The sequence below is a fragment of the Cryptotermes secundus genome, unplaced genomic scaffold, assembly GCF_002891405.2.
Source record: "Cryptotermes secundus unplaced genomic scaffold, Csec_1.0 scaffold152, whole genome shotgun sequence".
Lineage (NCBI taxonomy): Eukaryota > Metazoa > Arthropoda > Insecta > Blattodea > Kalotermitidae > Cryptotermes > Cryptotermes secundus.
This window is the reverse complement of record NW_019720705.1, coordinates 682,070-701,085: the sequence shown is the minus strand read 5'-3', so window position 1 is coordinate 701,085 and position 19,016 is coordinate 682,070. Positions and strand designations below refer to the sequence as shown.

At 39.9% G+C, this 19,016-nt stretch overlaps 2 protein-coding genes across 3 annotated transcripts in view; both read right to left on the bottom strand.

Annotated features, from left to right (window-relative positions):
* The window catches only part of LOC111871461 (lipid storage droplets surface-binding protein 1-like), an 8,836-nt gene extending 3,803 nt beyond the window's left edge, over positions 1–5,033 (bottom strand). Inside the window, exons 1-3 of one of the 2 annotated variants that reach the window (XM_023864608.2) lie at positions 4,946–5,033; positions 2,166–2,385; positions 866–1,051 (exon numbers count right to left, since the gene is read on the bottom strand). In XM_023864608.2, coding sequence (XP_023720376.1) covers positions 866–1,051; positions 2,166–2,357 — 378 coding nt within the window. In that variant the 5' untranslated portion in view covers positions 2,358–2,385; positions 4,946–5,033. Of the gene's footprint in view, positions 1–865; positions 1,052–2,165; positions 2,386–4,835; positions 4,908–4,945 lie in introns of those variants that run through there. The other variant, XM_023864616.2, reaches the window with a different exon arrangement.
* Positions 5,034–12,987: 7,954 nt separating this feature from the next.
* The window catches only part of LOC111871415 (potassium channel subfamily K member 1), a 51,799-nt gene continuing 45,770 nt past the window's right edge, over positions 12,988–19,016 (bottom strand). Inside the window, exon 5 of the mRNA XM_023864512.2 lies at positions 12,988–18,033. Within this exon, the coding sequence (XP_023720280.1) occupies positions 17,899–18,033 (135 nt within the window). The 3' untranslated portion in view covers positions 12,988–17,898. The remainder of the gene's footprint in view (positions 18,034–19,016) is intronic.

The window sequence follows — 19,016 nt, the reverse complement described above, 5'->3', positions numbered from 1 at the left end:
ACACTCACACTCACACTCACACTCACACTCACACTCACACTCACACTCACACTCACACTCACACTCACACTCACACTCACCTATAAACTATAGCTGTGTAGACATGTCTTCTGCGATATAACGCTGAGGTAGCCTTGACTTTAAACTGACGACACGCAGCTCTATCCCAGAAGACAACTCTTCACAGCTACCTGTGAGGCAATCTCAGATCCTATGTAGTATATTTCAACTGTTTTTAAATACTACATTAGAATTATGCAGTGATGTTCGAAATTATTTCCAAAAATTTGAGTTCCTTAAAACCTCCGTTATAGTCGAAATTATATTTAAAGATCGAATTGTCATAACGAACCTACAGTTACGGTTCTCTAACTAAAGATTTAACCAAACTTTGTGTTCGGAATTAAACAAAGAAAGAGGAAGACGTGTTCACAAAACCACAGTAAAATTTGGTTGTATTTACATGGGAACTACCTGGAATGCTATGAACTGAACTCGCAGAATTACAGCGTTTCGAAAGACGGGTTGCTTGCGCACAGGTCGAGAATATACTTTCTATTATTTCCGAATGCATTAATTTTTAAACTGCTTTCGAAGTTGCATTAACCTTTAACAAATATATTTCAAATATCGAAATCGTGCAGCTAATATTACAGGTTGTCTAAATTCTGCACTGTCTGAAATTTGACATAGTTTAAACTTAAAAAGATGTGTTGCAATTAGTAACTATCATCTCCATTCTAACCTTTCTCTTAGCATTCATCGCTTCTATCTTCAACGAATTATTTAAAATTTTAATGGAACATCTTTCCCTTTCTTTTGAATGTTTAAAATTTTCTGTTTCTGTACGAAAGTTAGTACATACCTGACTTGGGGGTAATTTCACGGCAGGAATATTCCACTCCACGTAATCTAGACCGATACACAGAAGCCCGTCCACGATCTCAATTTGTCTTTGTAGCCTTAATACCAGAGGTGCAGTGGATTCTGCAGCCTTCGCAGCTGTATATTCTACCTTCTTCAGAGACCAGTTGAAAATACAATTTGCTCCCTGGAAAAGAACATTTCTCAAAGTTAGTAAGCGTAAAAGTAGCGTATGAAATTAAATTATCTTCCGGAGGTTGTAGACTGGCCGTGCAGAATAAACTGTTTCTAGAATAGCGAAATGAAAGGCCTCCTGAGGGCCATCGACGAAGGGAAGATATTTTAGAAACCCATTTTTCATATATAAAATCATGTTCGTCTTTCATCGTGTCAGGATAATTAATTGGCAGTAATCTATGCAAAAATATATATGAACGTGTTTTAAGAATTATAACATCGGCAACAGTTTTCGTGATATTAGTTTGAGATTTATTTCTGTACCTTTTCTTTTTAAGAATTTTCTGGGGGTAGAGGGCAATGTTTAGGCTCTCGTCTGCCTTGACTACCACATAGGTAGTTCATGCTGAATTATTGCCAAAATTTTGGACATATTTAAATTGAAAACTTTCTCAAACTGTCTGCCAGCCGAGTCCTAAGAACTGCATCGGACAATGCGTGCCCCTACAGTATGGCGGCCACCTACCTGTCTCTCTCTTTCAGTTATGTACAGACGTAACAGTGCAAATGTACAGGGAAGCAACGTTTCCCAACAATATTCGCGGAGGCGTATTCTAGGTAATTTTGAATAGAACTACCGATAAACTATTTGTGTGTACGTTGAAGAGGCTCAATTACGTGATCTAAAATTTGTTCCTTTTTTTTCCCCCCCTTGGTCCTACAGCCCCAGTGGGCCTAGGCCTACCTCCATGAACTTCTCCGTTCACTTCGGTTTTTCTAGATCTTACACACTCGTTAGGACTCCTTGGGCGGGTGATCAGCTCGTCGCAAGGCCTCTACCTGTACACAAACACAGAGAAACGCACACAGACACCCGGTTTCCAAGCGAGCGAAGACAGTACGTGCCTTAGACCGCTCGGCTACGGTGACCGGCAAAATTTGTTCCTTAGCCCAGCAAAGTTCAGTGAAATCATTTCCGGCCTGAAGGATATATCTCTGTTCTTGATACCTAAAGTTAATTTACGTCCTCATAATTACGTACAGAATATGAGCTCCGACATTTCATCTGATTACGATATTGCGTTGACAACTGAACCTAAACAGTATCCACAGGAAGGACGTACCTTAAGTTTCCCATAAACATTCATGGCAATCTTCACGGTCTCTTCAACAACTGGAAGCTTAGAGACACGTTCTACTGACTTCATCAGGATGGGACTGCGTGGGCCGGCGGTTTGACTTTCCTCCACAATTTGTCCCTGGGGCACCTCTAGCTGCCATTTAAGGATTCTCTCAGGGACTGCTAATTCTCCCATGGCTGTTGGTCGAAAAGTCTAAATAAGTCTGTAACAAAATACGATTATTTACAGCGTTTAGCATCTAATTTTTACTGCCTTTTTCATGAAAGCTATTAATTATATGAGCCACCGACTAAGTTCTTGTTACCTCCCTTCACACCACTACCAGAAATTGAGATTAATTTCATAGATATTAACCCTTTGAAGCCTACTAATTACAATACTGTCACGTGTTAATAACTAGACAGGGGTTTCGATTGTTAGGCTAGGAACACACACAGCGACATCGGTCGTACAAAAAATGCACGATTTTTTTTTTTGGCCGTACGACCTCCTCTTCACACTAGACCGACCAAATACATTTCTTTGCTCTCCGACTGTCGTACGGTAGATGTCGCATGTCGTCACGTATGAAAGTTAAGACTACACTTTATATTCTACTACTTGGTGCGACATGAACCGTACGGACGTCGTGGGACTGAGATCGCTGTATGTGTTCCTAGCCTTAGTTGGATTTAATGGCCTCTTAAGTCGTTGTTTGGCAACGGTTCTCAGCTCTTCGGTTCCTCAGCTTTCACGTTCGCGTCCTTATTGGTCGGTGACTGTCTCTCATTCAACTAGCGCAGCCTGCCTGCTGAAGTACTGCTGGTCCTCGACAGCACAATGATTCTTGATTCCGAGTCCCACGGGACCCATGACCTTATTTTACTGCCTGACGGCTCTGGGAGTCATAGCTTCGAAACGGACTCCACAGAAAACACCGCTTCTACCAGTTCTTCCACTGTTACGTGTTGGTTCATTGCTGTGGAAAAGTGTTTACCGTGGTGTTGCCTAAACGGTCGCATCAACTTGTTCCACTGTTATGGTTACCTAACGAGGTATATTTATGCTTTTCGTATGGTTCGCGCAATAAACAGAGATTTTTTCCCTAACAACATTAACAAGTAGGTCTTTGTATTAGAGCCGTTGTGTGTTTCCTGTGAAGCAAGAATTCAGTTTTTATATAATATTTATATTAAATTCAGTTTTCAAATTTTTCACAGTAAAACGAGTAAAATATGTCCCTAGTAAAACACGCAAGGGATACCGAGCACTGGAAAAAAGAGTAGATTCGTGACTAGAACCTGAAGGTGAAGGAACCGCATGTCGGAGCAGTAAAAGCAGTGCGATAAGTTAAATTAAATGTAAACAAATAATTCAGGAGAAGAAAGTAAAGAAAACATATGCAAAATCACGCAAACTGATTAAAGATCTTCCTTAAAATTTTAAACAAGTTGAGATCAAGAACAAGCCTAAAACCAAATGAGAGCGGGAGGATATTGGGGTTAAGATTCCTTAAGATGGGTTTGATTATATCGTTTAATGGAGTAACCATATCACGTGCGTACCTGCAGTCCCATATTACAGTAGTGAGAAGACTGACTTATGAAACGTAAATAGCTGAGCGTGGATGAGCTAGTTAAGAAATTCTCAGATTCTTACGGAACCTGAAATTCCATTACTAAGGTCACAAAATTCAGCCACTGGATTATGTTCTGAACCAGATAATCCTGCCATAATCTTCATTATCTGCGTAGTTAACATTAATTAATATCCTCAAATCTACGAGTATTCACCACCAAGAGGTCTTTCCCTTCAGATTATCCAAGTAATATTTTGGCTATATGTATAATCTTCACAATGCGTGGTATATATACCGACCATCTCATTCGCTCGTACTTGATGGCGTTTTCGCAAGGAGTCGACAGTAATAAATATGACGCTTCTTGCGATACAAGCTTCCCCATTCATCTATCAATTCCTCTTAGTTCGAAAATGTTTACCTCAACACCCTTCTCTCAAACCCCGTTCTTGTGAGAGAAGTTTCAGAACAACAACTGTAACGGAGCAGAGGACATTAGGTCCTTGAACTACATATTACTTAGAAACACTTCGAGAATTTCTTATTCTATCATTAATTATCCATTTTAAAAATGACATTGAAATTTCCATCGAAGACTAACAGTAAGAGTACTGAAAGTCATAACCGGATATCAGAAAAAATAATCGGTACAAAGACCGCTAACTGCTTCATTTAACATATCAGAGCAAACTAAATTTAAATTTTCAAATGATATTAATTCAGCATATTATAATGAAATTTAAAGCATTTGCAAGCAATCCATCTCGTGGCTTACAGAATTTCGAAACGCTGCAAATCTAGCACAAATAAAGGAAGAAATTATTCGCACAACACTGGATATCAATCCATAATTTAAGTATTAATAATATTGCTATTTCATACAGTCCTTAAACCAAAGAGAACACACAAAATGTACTAGATTGCCTACGTTGTGTTTGATTTCAAATTAATTCACATTTTAGAGAACAAAGGCTAACAATAAATATCTATGTATGTAAGGGGTGGGCCACAAAACCGGCCCCCGCACTGCGACCTTCAATGATCTATTGTGCTTAATATCTGGATTAAGATTTACTTAATTCATTGTGCCTTACATGAATCTTGTAGTTAGCAATGTAGAAATAATAAATTGGGCCACAATATACGTAACGCGACGGCGGACTCTTAGCCTTGTTCACTGGTTGGGACAAACAAACAAGCTTACCTTAACTAAGAAACCTAGATCCACTTCCTCACGCGGTTCTTCCTAGAATAACTTCACGGCGCCCCTGTTGATGCCTATTTAAATTGAAAGGAGGGAATGGGGGAGGGAGAAGTAAAGGCAAGGGGATGAAGTATTCATTGAACCAATCGAATTTTAGTAACTTAGTATCACCATATAAGGTAACTTCATGTTATGGACAGGGAGTTAAAAATTTTGTTCCCTGTTAAGTCAGCAATTATTTAATTCTGTTAGAAGCTGTTTCGAATATCTGAAACGCAGAGAAATTATTGCTGATCACATTGGCCTCGTGATCTAAGGTACGAACTGTTTTGGTCCGCTTGAACACTGGGATCATGGGTTCGAATCCCACTCGAGGCATGGAAGTCTGTGTACGTTTATTCTGTATTTGTATTGTTCTGTGTGCAAGTAGAGGCCTTGCGTCGGCCTGATCTCCCGTTCAAGGAGTCCTACTAGGCCGCGCCATATCTCAAGCGGTTAGTCGCTGGCTTCCCATCGCGGCGGCCCGGGTTCGATTCCGGGTCTGGTCAAGTGGGATTTGTGGTGGACAAAGTGTAGCTGGGGCAGGTTTTCTGCGAGTACTTCGGTTTCCCCTGCCAATCTTCATTCCACCAATTGCTCCACAATCACCCTCACCTATCATCTGGGGTTGGTACAATAGGCCAGAAGTGGCCGCAGTACAAGGGACTTAGTCCCACCCCACTAGCAATAAAAAAAACTGACTCTCATATTGGGCATTTCCATCGTCCCGTTTTGGTTACAAACAATGTTTCAGATGGTGGGACAGCTTCCATCATCAGGTAAAAGAAGCCATAATCTTTTGGGCCCGCTACATGTAGGTAAGCCCTATCCTTTGTCTGGTGATATAGGTTAGCTCCAGTTAATGGTCAACGCACACAGAGCAAATTTTATGTTTTTACATGATGACGGAAGCAGATCTAGCTTTCGAAACTTGTGTTTCTCTAACAAAAAACGAGAAGATTAAAAAATACATTGCATATGCCAGTTTCGTAACATGCCATGCCACAAAACTTTAAAATTTGTGTCGTTTTAAAGCGAAAATATTAATACTGGGAATTCAGTTTAAGTATTCGTACGCTTTAGCAGCGCTGGTTGCTGTCATATTCAGTGGGTCAAAAAGTACAGGGATTCAAGATCTTCTGAGTACCGGTCCTAAGAACCTGTAAGAAGCTCACTTCGAGCAAATTTACGCATTTTATCGATTAAGAAGACCCCGACCAGATACACAAATTTAGGGAAGCCGGTTTGTGTGAATATGCCGCATGGATCTCTGGAGCCTCATGTCATGTAAGAACTCTGATTTAACTGATTGGTTTGTACATGGTTGAATGGGACTGGGACCCTGATGGTAAACTTAGTTAATAGAGGATTTGGAAGGGGGCGATCTGTCTGTTGCATATTCCATTTCGTCATTGTACAAAGGAATTATAAGCTGACAGTAGCTTAGCTGGTCAAGATTTTTCTTCTATAGAACCGAATTATCATAAACGTTAGATCTGCCCTTTTCAAGGCGATGAAATTCGAGTCGTAATCTTCAGGCTTATGACATCGTACAGTCAGGTATGGGGTTACCAACCTTTCGAATAACCTTTCTCACTCAGTGTTCAGGGTAAAAGATGGAGGTAACATGTTTCTTCAAAATATTTGTAGCCACGTACCAGACTATACGTTGTCAGAGCCCTGAAGACCACAAAGTAACATATCGTGTTCCCATAAGGTTGTTATTGGACCCTATTCAAAGCAAGTTTAACCCAGTCTAGCCATAGTCACTGCGGTCCTGTGATTCTGTGATTCTAAGGGACCCAACGGAATAAGTGTTTTTCCCTCACCTGAGGATGGAAACAGATCCAGTTTCCGAAACGTCGTGTTTTTCTTGGTTATCTTAAATAAACCATGACGATGGAAAAAGTCAGAAAACCCAATATCTCTGTGTGTTATACACCATCGTCAGAATCCTATAGTAACTACTTACTATTTTTATATACCTACACGTACATACACACAGATTGTCTCGGGAGGAAAGGTCAAGAGTCCTTTAATAAACCCAATCCTCAGCCAACTGAGTCGTGTATATATTTCATTTTTAATATCCCTTATCACATAATTCAGGCATCTGTGTCTAGAAGTTCTAAACTTTTAGACTAAAATTTAATATGTATTTCCTTCTCTACCATACGTGCTGCATATCCATTATATCAAGGTCTCTTTCATTGGTCATTCTATTAATAGAAGAAGGAAAATTAAATTAGAGCTCGTCATTTTTCTAACATCATCTCCTTTTACTTTTTCCTTGTCAATTGCAATTATTCTGTATATCCGCTTGTTCTGATACACTCAGTGATATATTTTTCTTCAATTTCTTATGGTGGGGTGAGACGAAGTCCACTTGGTACTTCGGCTACTAACTTGTGTATTTTACCAGCCTCGGATGACAAATAATGATGAAAGTGGAGCAGTCTGTAAAATGAGAATAGGCAGAGGAAACTGAAGTACTCGGAGAAAACCTGTCTCAGTATCACTTTGTCCACAATACATTTGACCTCCTAATGTGATAGGTCGCGTTCATACCCATGGCATATTTTTACGGATGATTCATAAAATTTTAAAATTTGTTTAAAGACAGAGTAAAAAGAAGAAAACTTGTGCCGAGATGGCCTGTCACAGGACCTTTCGGGTGCATTCTGAATTCTAGCCAGCAATAAGGAAAACAAAAGAATATGAGAGATTCCGTAACGTTTCCCTGACCAACGTGCTGTTGCTGTGTGATCAACAGTATTACTTTTCACTCGTAACAGTATACTGTTAACCCAGTTACAAGTCAAGAATGACAAAACATTGGTTATTGACAAATCATAACGCATATTAAAAGTACAACAATACGTGATCATGACGTCCCTACATTATAATCTTCAGCTGATGTCGTGGCAGTAGTCAGCACATCATATGCTTAAATGTTAGATCAAGAAAAATTATTTTAAGGGATTTGGAAGGAAACGGCAGTGACGTAATTTGAAACATGTACAATCCCGGGATATACCTGAAGGAACTGACGCAAACCATGAGAAACATCAGTTAAATTACCCATTACCTGGGTAGGTATCTGGGTCCGAGCTGTTGTTAGTATGAACCAAAAACTCAATTACAAAAAATCCCAAGATATTTCTTGATCTTACTCAGCTTCTCAATTTGAATACTGGTGCAATACTGTGCAGTGCAGTACAGTACAGTTCGAACAAGTTGCCATAAGCGGTGAAGTTTCAGACTTGTATTCGGAAACGGCTCCTCGATTCGTCTGTTGGCCGGGACACCTGCTATCTTGACTAAGGTATTTCGTGGTTTTACTCAGTCCCTCCAGAGAATTCTGGTACGGCACCTCAAATTAAGGCGCAGAGACTTCATCCTTTTATTAGACAAGCATCCAGAAATTCGAAGTTGCACAATCTGAGGTCTGAAGATCATCCTGGAATAATCCGCAAGCAAAAAAATACCTCGACATATGCCACGATGGGCCTGCTATACTGATCCGAGTGCTGTGAGGATCTCACGATATTGATTATGAAGACTACTGTCGTCTGGTACGTGACACCGTAGAGACTGGTGGATAGTTAACGATGTTCCAGAGTAATATTCTGCCTGCATTTTCAGGAGAGAAGAGTATATGAGAATTCTACAATTTTACTTTGAGATATTCTGTTCATCGTTAACAAAATCCTAAAAACCTGGCCAGATCGGATATAAGTTATTTAAAGTTTTGGATGCAGATTTTGATGTTTTCTCCATTCTCCATTGATGCTGTATCCAAGTATTCGCCCGCTAATCACATGGAAACTTCATCTGATCCAACACAGGGACTACCTTGACCCTGCATGTGGACTAGAGCCTCCGGCACTCAAGGACATCTGTCTGCCTGAAAGTCTGCGTAATGATAAACGGTACTTCAGTATGGACATATGTTGAGTAGCTATGGAAGGAGGGTATTTTCCCCAAAGTGGTTAGGCATCCAAGTGGGGACTAGGGTGGTACGGGACAATTTTTTTTCCTGTGGCACTACAGCCCCAGTGGGCCTAGGCCTACCTCCATGAAACTCTCCGTTTCATTTCGGTTTACTAGATCTTAAACATTCGGTAGGGCTCCTTGGGCGGGTGATCAGCTCGTCGCAAGGCCTCTACCTGTACACAAACACAGAAAAACGCACATACACAAACACTAAACATCCATGCCCTGAGTAGGATTCGAACCCACGATCCCGGCTTCCGAACGAGCGAAGACAGTACATGCCTTAGACCGCTCGGCTACCGTGGCCGGCACTGGACAATTTACTTTCTCATATACATGTATATCTATATACATAGTATATACGAGAAATCATTGTGACGAATAGTCCAGTTACTAGGCAAAGTCTTCGACACAAACGAGACAACAGCCGTTGCTATGCAATGACGCCGAAAACACGGCTCTACAACAATAGATTTACTACTGCAAATGGTGTTATGCAACCCGCTGCAAGGCAGATCAACAGTTGGACTACAAAAATAGAAAGTGGGGTGTTTTGTAGGTTGTGAGGGCCGAGGGGTTATCTTGAAGGCAACTGGGATCACCAAGTGAGCAGTTATTTGAAAGCCTGTGAAGAGAAAACTAGAAGTTTGGTAGAAATGGCTGCCAGCCTGGGAGTTAATTAGTTGTCAGTTTAGTTGACAGACAGTTCTACACAGGAAGCTGTGAAGATAGAACCTGAGGGGATGAAGTTGAAGAATCTCCACTGTTAGAAGCCGTTGCCAGGAACGGCTCATGAAGACACAGCAGGCTGGGAAAGGTTTAGCGTGTGCTGTGATGATTTGTGAAGTGTGGAGATTAGCGATAGCGCTGTAATTACTTGTAGTTCCAAGTGGTGTAAGTGGTAAGTAAATGCATCCATCAGTCCATACTCAATCTATAGTCACATCCCTAAATCATGCCAGTATCATAGTTGTGAAAAATTGATCTGAAAGTTTTGATCCATTTGCATGTTTTAGCACCAGTGAATAAGAAAAAGGTACGTTTATGTTACCATCACTCTCTATGTGTATCTGTTGACTTATTTATTCACTCTCCACATATGGTCTATTCTTTGTCTTTTCATGTAGTAGAGGGGTGATCAAAATCCAATATAAAATTTATTGTAAGTAAAGGTACGTGACGGAAGAAGAAAAATATTTAATCACTTTATGTTCTATATTTTGGCAGCAAAGGAAAAAGAAAATGCAGAGGAAAACAAAGGATATTGCAGTGATTATTTTAACTAATCATATTAAATTCCTTATCATTACACATTCAGGTATAGGAATTGTATATTCATTGTTTTGAATATGTAAGCAATAAGAAATAAGTTCTAGGAAGAAATAATCACCTATTTCCCTTCGATAAGACATGGAGCGCATAAAGAAACCATTCGGCCAACAATTCTTCTTTGTTTAGTGTATTCATTGCATCGGAAACATGTTTACCAAGCCGTTGACTAGCAACGATAAGGGGGATAACATTATAGAAACACAGACTGAAGTATGCCGTTGAGATTGGCTCAGCTGCCATGATGTACATACCAAGATTCATAAAGACTGGTTCAGACACTCAACAGTTGATAAGGGAGATACACAGACGCACAGACAGTGAGATGATCTCATAAGCCTACTTTTACTTCTTTCGAAATACGGAGTGTAAGCTAAAAATTTTTATTGTTTTGTGTTGTGTTCAAGACAAGTCTCAATTATTGTTTCTTTCAAACGTTCTGCTGAATTCCTATCGGTGGAAATATATGATATTCTTTTGATGATACAGTTGTGTGCGCGGCGACTGACTTGAATTCGGAGATATGTGAAAATATGAAGCATGTGATCGCAAAATGCGTACTTTACATAAAAATCCGTTAGCTAGGTTATTTAATACGTAACATGAGTTGATGCCGTATAACATATTTCGACCTGTAAATGTTAAATTTGCGCTCGACGCAATTATTTAACGATGACTGGCATATAATTTTGTATAATTTATATAAAAACCAAAATTTAAGCTTGAAATATAATTTTATTCTGTTCCATAATATAAATTTTCATTGCAAAACCTGACCAATGTCACAGTCACCGTAAGTTGTTTGGTACGGTACCCGGAAGTTATTTCAAGCCGAAACATGCACACCAAAGTTTTGTTTGTACACGGGTCAGCTTTATCCTTAATTTATGAGGACGAGTGTACTTTTCGGTGTGCAGACACAGAATGGAAAATTTCATGCTGTGATTTAACAAGCAGGACAGCCGAGGAAAGAAACTATACGCTTTTAAATTAATTTGCCGTGAAATGACAACATGTTTATACAACTTACCAGTTTATTACTCACAGATGTAGAGTGGAAAAACGGAGGCCGTTTTGAATACGTGAGTGATCCGACGAAAGAAAGGATACGCTCGAGAGCTTCTTCTTCTGCTTAAAAAATGTGTTTGTTTATATACCACTGTCTCATACAAGAATGTACAGTAGATATACTTGTATTTATGCAGGTTTTTACGCGTAGGTGATCATACAAAAAGTTCGGTTTCTGTATTTCGCGCATGGGAATTAAATCCGCGAAAGTAATGATATTATTTCAGAATCAAGAGAAGTGGTAGTGCTTCTAAAGTAATTCTTACCGCATGTTATGATTTTTGATAATTCCACGAGCCTAAACTGCATTATCCTATTATTTCTATTTCTGTTCATCTCATTCATTTCACCTATTCCCTCCCTCTGAATTTCTCTTGCTCCCCGTACAATTTCCCTCGGTACATTTCTCAGTCCGTCTCCTATTGGTCCACCCACACCTCCTGTCCTGGTCCTTCCTTCCTCAATCAGGATCACTTTCTCGCAGGAAACAAGCAGAAGTCATACAAATTAGTAAACTGCAAATGTTCGCAATACTGGGTAAGGCGAACTTCGACACAGAAAATATAAGAGGATCGAACTTGGCGGCGATCAAATTTACGACCGTTCAAGTGAATAGGATACCGTTGTAGCCTGAGCTACATAAAATATTGAATGATCTTCTGTCTTCAGTCGGTATATATATATACACGTATTGACATATTTTTATACCATGTAATAACATTTAAATTGTAAATAGTATGTACATACTGAAAATTGACTTATTACCGCTGATTGTGACGCTGAGGAAATGGCCGTGCCATGGCTCAAGCGGTTAGTCGCTGGCTTCCCACCGCGGCGGCCCGGGTTCAAACCCGGTTCTGGTCAAGTGCGATTTATGGTGGACAAAATGGCGCTAGGGCAGGTTTTCTCCGAGTACTCCGGTTCCCCTGCCAATCTTCATTCCACCAACTGCTCCACAATCACCCTCACCTATCATCTTGGGCTGGTACAATAGGCCAGAAGTGGACGCAGTACAAGGGACTTAGTCCCACCCCACTAGCAATAAAAAATGACTGTGAGGAATGACAGACCTGTCTTCTCGTCAGAGAGGGTGCCTAACATGGCAAAACTATACCTGTGTATCAGTAACTAATATGTGGTCATGAGCCCCAGACGGGGCTCGATAACAAGACGGGCTGACTGACTGACCGTCGGATGCAACGTGACTTTGAATTTGCTCTGCTTCCCTGAAGTTTCTCCCGAAACATCGACAGCGATTTACCAGATTACACGGCGTCACATCCCAGAATACAGCAATCGTCACAATGACCGCTGTGAGCACTTCAGATCGCGCAGTAAGTTTCTCCACTCATGCCTTGCCGTCAGTAGATGGAAAACAGCTGCCTCATGGGCCCTGGCCAAGTGCAGCCCACAGGAAGAGGGGAAATAAAGGGACTGACTAACTAAACAGAACTGAAAAAAGATTTGGAAAAAGCACATGTAATTGTTACAAGTATATTCGGTACGTTAGGAAGAAGGATTGTGAGAAATTAGTCATCACACAGTTTATTCAGAAAAATATATTACCTCTCCACCGACACAAATAAAGTGTATATAATTTACTATGATCAAATTGACATTTTTTTGCCCCTAGATTATCTTACTTTCTCTTTTTGGGTTGCTAATGCTTTCATAAGAGGCTGGTAATTCTGTGTAACGTTTCTCGTAATGTTAGTAACAAGACATTTTCCAAACAGAGCTTACGGGTTTTGTTCATGTGATTATCAGAACAAACCAAGCACCTTTCCCTAAGCACCATGAGCCTTCTGATTTCTGTACTTCAAATGTGTTTTTTTTTTGCGGGGCCAGAAACGGTTTTACAATGTCTTATCATTGAACTCTGTCCACCAAAACATTTACAACGAAAAATATTACGTCAGTATTTTGTTGATGACAATGACAGTGATGTTAATGAAAAACGAGTTTGTACTTAAAACCTTGTTTGTTTTCCAAGGTCACCATTTATTCAGCTTAGTCTCTATAGCAACTGAGTTACGGGATGTACAATCGAGGAATCGGGTTCGTTTCCCATTAGAGGTAAGAGATTGTTCTCTTCTTCCCAGCGCAGCCCACCCAGCCTCCAACCCAGTGGCTACTACAGCAAAGCTGCCGAGGCTTGAAACTGACCACTAACCTCTGTCCAGTACCAAGGTTAAGAATTCGTGGAACTGTATTTCCATTCGCCATACGTGTTCATGGTGAGGGGTCTAATGAGGCACAGGAAATTCCCTTATGCGTGTCTTCATGGTGAAGTGCTGAACTGAACACAGCAACAACTTTTCTGTCATAAGTGTTGTTGGAGTCTTTCTTGGTTGCTGGTGACAAAGAAGATATTTCAAGGACCATTTTCCCTTCTACACAGTAAATATGCCTAATCATCTTCTCATATGATTGTATAAATAACTTCAGCAGTTGAACGGCGTTGTTTAAATCCTACAAACCAACAGATATCGATTCTGAATCGTAGGTCGCCATTTACGAGTAATTTAGTACCAATGCTAGGAGTTCCCAAATTAATCCTTTCCCTGGATCCAATCACAGGAGCGCTTTGCTTACAAACATTGGCTTCCTGTAACGCTTTCAGCACCATAGAAACATAAACTGGCCCTCTCTTGGTTCCATCATCACTCTCTGTGGTCACGGCCCTCTTTTGTCAACGGTGATGAAGTTCTATTTAGAACAGGCCCGGTTACTTTACCTGTAATTTCTCGTCAAATGAATAAATACTGAACATCTGTATATAGAGAGAGACGGTCGCTTTGATTGAGCGTCTGGTTGTAGCTGACCTCAAACTAAAACCGGAATAAAATAACTAAAAATAAAAGTAAAGTAAACGCAACTATTTGACTGATTGCATGGCTGCACGAATGAATGACGGAGAGTGTGACTAGGCGACTTAAAATAGTTTACAGTGAGTGACTGGCAAGGGTGGAAATGTCTATTACTTTCTAAGCAGACACACCAGATCATCAAATTAATCCGAAGAATGAACAACACGAATTGTTATGACGTCTCAAAGCGAAGGCCATAGCTTCTTTGCAAAGAAGTTCTGCAATTAAGTAGGTGATCTCTACTGGCGCCAAAGACTATTCCCAGCCTTGCTGACTGGCGACTAATTTGCTGGAAACTGAGGAACACAAGATGTTTAACACTGTTTTATCGCCTGTTAATATTATAGTAATTAGCAGAAAGCGACAAGGCTTGGAAGGTCAATCGAAACAGAAACGTCTGTAAATCGAAGAAAACCTCATGCGGGCTGAATACGAGGTAGGGTGTGGCATGCCTATGCCTCAATTAAAAAAAAGAAGGAAATATGGTATCAAAGATATGAATTTGAGGTCTTTATATAATGATAAGCGTTTCTTGATATACGAATTTTATTACACAAATATTATATTGTACATGGGCAAGAGGTCTGTAGTAACTACGAGGGACATTCGGAAAGTAAAGATACCAATCCAGTAAAAGTGCAAGGGATTTTTATTCCTCAGAAATGGCATACTTCCGTGTGAGATAGGAAACGTATGACAAGGCTAAGTTCACGGCCACAGTCACGGCAACGTTTTGCTCGCAGTGTGTGTTTAAAATGGCTGTGTCAATTCAAAATCCCGCCAAATGTGAGGTTCGTGCAGTAATTCGAATTCTTCATGAGAAATGGGAAACTGCTGCTGAAATTCATCGCCAACTTGTTTCTGTTTACGCTGAAGATGTTATGAACAGGCAAAACGTGACAAAATTTTATCATGAATTTGAAGAGGTAAGAAGTGATATTCAAGATAAAATAAGGAGTTGAAGGTCATCCATCGTCACTGATGAAATCGTAGAAAATTTGATGAAAACCTTTGTGCTGACAGAGGTTTAACCATCGATAACTTGAAGAGCAATGTCCAGAAGTGTCAAGAAATGTTCTCAGGTTCTAAGAGAGCAGGCGGGAAATTTCTACGACGCTGGAATAAAAATCTCTTTCCCAGACCCACTAAGCGCATCGCGATCAATGGTGACTATGTTCAAAAGGAAATAAAGGTATATTGTAAAAGCGCTACAATTGAATCCCTAAATAAACGCTTTGCAAATATTTTCTGGACTTCGTATCTTTACTTCCCGGACATCCTTCGTATATTCGCTACATTATTTACCAGGGGAATAATTGGCGATATATGGTAGGTAATTTCTTGAAAATAAGTTTCGCTTATTCTGTGTGAAATGTTCAATAATAGAGCAAAAATGGATCTGTCAGACTGAACTACGAGAAAGCGGACTCTACAACATTTTGTTGCGATTATAATACTAGAAACGTGCGTTTGTTCTTCAATTTGTGTGTTTACAGCAGTGCTTCTCTTCAGCCTGATGAAACTCTGTACATGCTGGCTCTACTGAAATTAAGAAATCAAGCAAAAGTTTCGTCGAAGTAGTTAAAAAAATTGCGCTTCAACTTTCAGTGTAATTAATTTCTTACATTTCAATAAAACAAACGTTCATTTAATTCAATATATGAATCTTAATACGTTGGTCCTCAAATTCTGAAATTCATAAATGTTTGCACGAGAATTGCAATTTGATAATATGGATCTTTTAGAACAGATACTGTTGGTTACTCAGTATTATATTCAAAATTGCCGGGAATATAGATCGAAGCACTTTTATATAAGCCTGCACGACGTTTAGAGGCTTGAACTCTGGACCTGTTTTCTGCTTGGTTAGTGCCCTAACCAAGAGACCGTCAGTTCCAAATATAACAAGTGACAGCTATTTGGGGGAATCATCACCCATAGAATTTTTACAGTTTTTAAAGCCCCGTCATCTGTAGGGAAATTATTCTTACAGGCAAATGCTTTCGAAAGGGATTTTGGCAGTAGCGAGTATGTTAAAATATTTATAATAATATCTTCTTTGTTCTTACAAGGTTTCAAAGCAAGTGATGTTTTCTATTGTATGAAGGGATTAGGGCAGATTAGCTATAAATGTTTAGGTTTCACATTATAACCATTAATGATGCTTTCTAGGAAAATAACATATTATTTTTTACGTAGGCATGTGAAAGTAGGTGAAACAATGTTTCGTAACACGTCTTAATGTGACAATGACAGATGCGAAATTAGTGATAATCTTGTTTAACACTCTTCTGTTTTCGGTGGATTCAAATGGTAGCCGCTATATATTAAAGACTTCTAGCTGTATTACAGAAATGCTAACGACCCCTCCCGTAACCTACAAAAAACCGGAAGGAAACGTCTGTTCTCTATTCCGGCTGTGAAGACAGAAGTTTAGTGATTTTGCTCAGGCGAATTCCTGGATAGTATTTTCAAGTTGGCTGTGATCGATTCCTTCCAAATCGTTACCAACTGATGATTCAATATACTCGCTTTGTCTTCGTAATATAAACAGTGTCACTGAATAATTTATTAATTATTTAAAGACTCAGGTAAGCACAGGCGTATCAAAAGCTCGATGATATGGCCTGGCAGGGTGCAAAACAATTTGTAATCTTAAAGAATGATGATTAATTTGTGTTATGACGTCGTGTTAATGCAATTACTCACAGTCGGAAAGTAGACTTATGTTCATTAACCTCCCTTCCCCGTTTTTCAGAACCAGAAGGGGACCTAGTAATTATTCTTTGATCCCGGAAAGTTCCAGTCATGGTGCAGTGTGCCAGAATTCGCGTACAGATGGGAACCGTGCGTTCAAATGTCTGCAATATACTGTACATTCTGCCCAATAGTCAGATAAGCTTCTTGTTTAGCAGAAGACTAGACTGAAAGTTTTTGGCTCATGCTACAGTTCATATAACAAAATTAGTTAGTTTCTTGCAGTTCTTAGTACAAATCTCAATTTCCTTTCCCTCATAAGGAGCGTTCCTTGACCGTCAACTCTGATAGCCTGCACATTAACACAACAACAAAATATCGCCGTGTTTTAGAATCGTGTTAAAATCATCAAAGAATCTCGTTCAATCTCGATGCCTTTTTTTGGAGGTCCTTGCCATAACTTAGTTCACAAATGATGTCCGAAATGTTCTGAGACCAAAATAGGTTTCAATATGGCTTTTCATCTTGGCTTCGGGAACAAAGACCTTTGAGGATCATTTCTGGATAATATAAGAATGGATGTAAATGATTTATGATACACCTATAAAATCAGGAAGCAAAAGTTTGATAGCGACTTCTATGACATGCCGAGTTGCATGCTGCTTCCGTCACACTCGACATTCTGCTTCAGACTGACAAAAGTGAGTGTTACTTTCTGGGCGCACTTCTGACTCCCATCGATGTCCTCTTCAGTTCTGCCGTCGCTTGAAGGGGTTCCTACTACAGGCCCTTTAGGATAACAAAGAATAAACTGTATTTAGGATTAGAATCCGTGCAGCATACACAATTCGAAAATATTCCAGTCCATCCCGAGCATATTTTCCGCATTGCACACCCATCCTGTCAGTGTACGCGTACTGAGGAATTCGACGATAATGTGGTAGTCATCTGGCATCACACCGAGGACTCGTAGATCACTATCTGCACGACAGGTGGGGGTTGCTTCTTTGGACTCGATGCAATGTCCCTCAGGACTGCTGCCATCGCTTCTTCCCACTCTCGGCGCTCCTTAGCGCCCGATTCGCCAGACTGTGAACACGAAACACGAGTCGAGAACTGTAACTGTCTCACGTACACTCGATATGTGAACGCCACTGACATTGTTTGTTCATTTATTGGCAACTAGCATAGGGACATCTTTAAATATGAGGGATAAATTTTTGCATTCATGAATGTTATTATGGAATGAGGGCATAAAATATATTTAGAATACAATATCAATGCACGTGCATTATTTTTCGTGCACATAATAAAATTTTACGGCTTACATAAACTCAATAACTTTTAAGTTCTGGCGAGGCAAATGTAGTTAATACTATGAGTATGGCTATATTGTAAAGGGTTCTGGCGTTGATGTATAATGCTCAGAATTACTTGGCTTTTGGACTCTGTCCATCGTCCGGTCTGACTGAGGTTGCCTCTCTCTAAGCCACCTGACAGAGCATATTTCTCTCTCCCCTTACCTGAGGACAGAAAGATCAATTTTCCGAAACGTTGTAGCTTCTAGTTTTTGGAATACCATATGATGGACAAAACCCAAAACTCCATTAATTCTGAGTATGACTACAATGTTCCGTCCCATCCGTTATCAGATTCTGCAATCAGCGTGCGTATGTATGTATGCTTTGTATGGGGCAGAAACTTGGACACTTAGGGCAGTAGATCACAAACACCTGGAAAGCTTCGAAATGTGGTGTTGGAGAAGGATGGAGAAGATCAGTTGGACCGATTATGTGAGAAATGAAGAAGTGTTATTTAGAGTCAGTGAGCAGAGGAATATCCTACACGAAATAAGAAAACGGGAGGCTAATTGAATTGGTCATACGTATCTTACGCGGTAATTGCCTTCTAAAAGAAGTTATTAAAGGAAAGATAGAGGGGTGGATAGAAGTGACCAGAATACGAGGAAGAAGACGTACGAAGATGCTGGATGACCTTGGGGACAGAAGAGGATATTTTCATTTGAAGGAGAAAGCCCTAGATCGCATCAAGTGGAAGAACTGTTTTGGAAG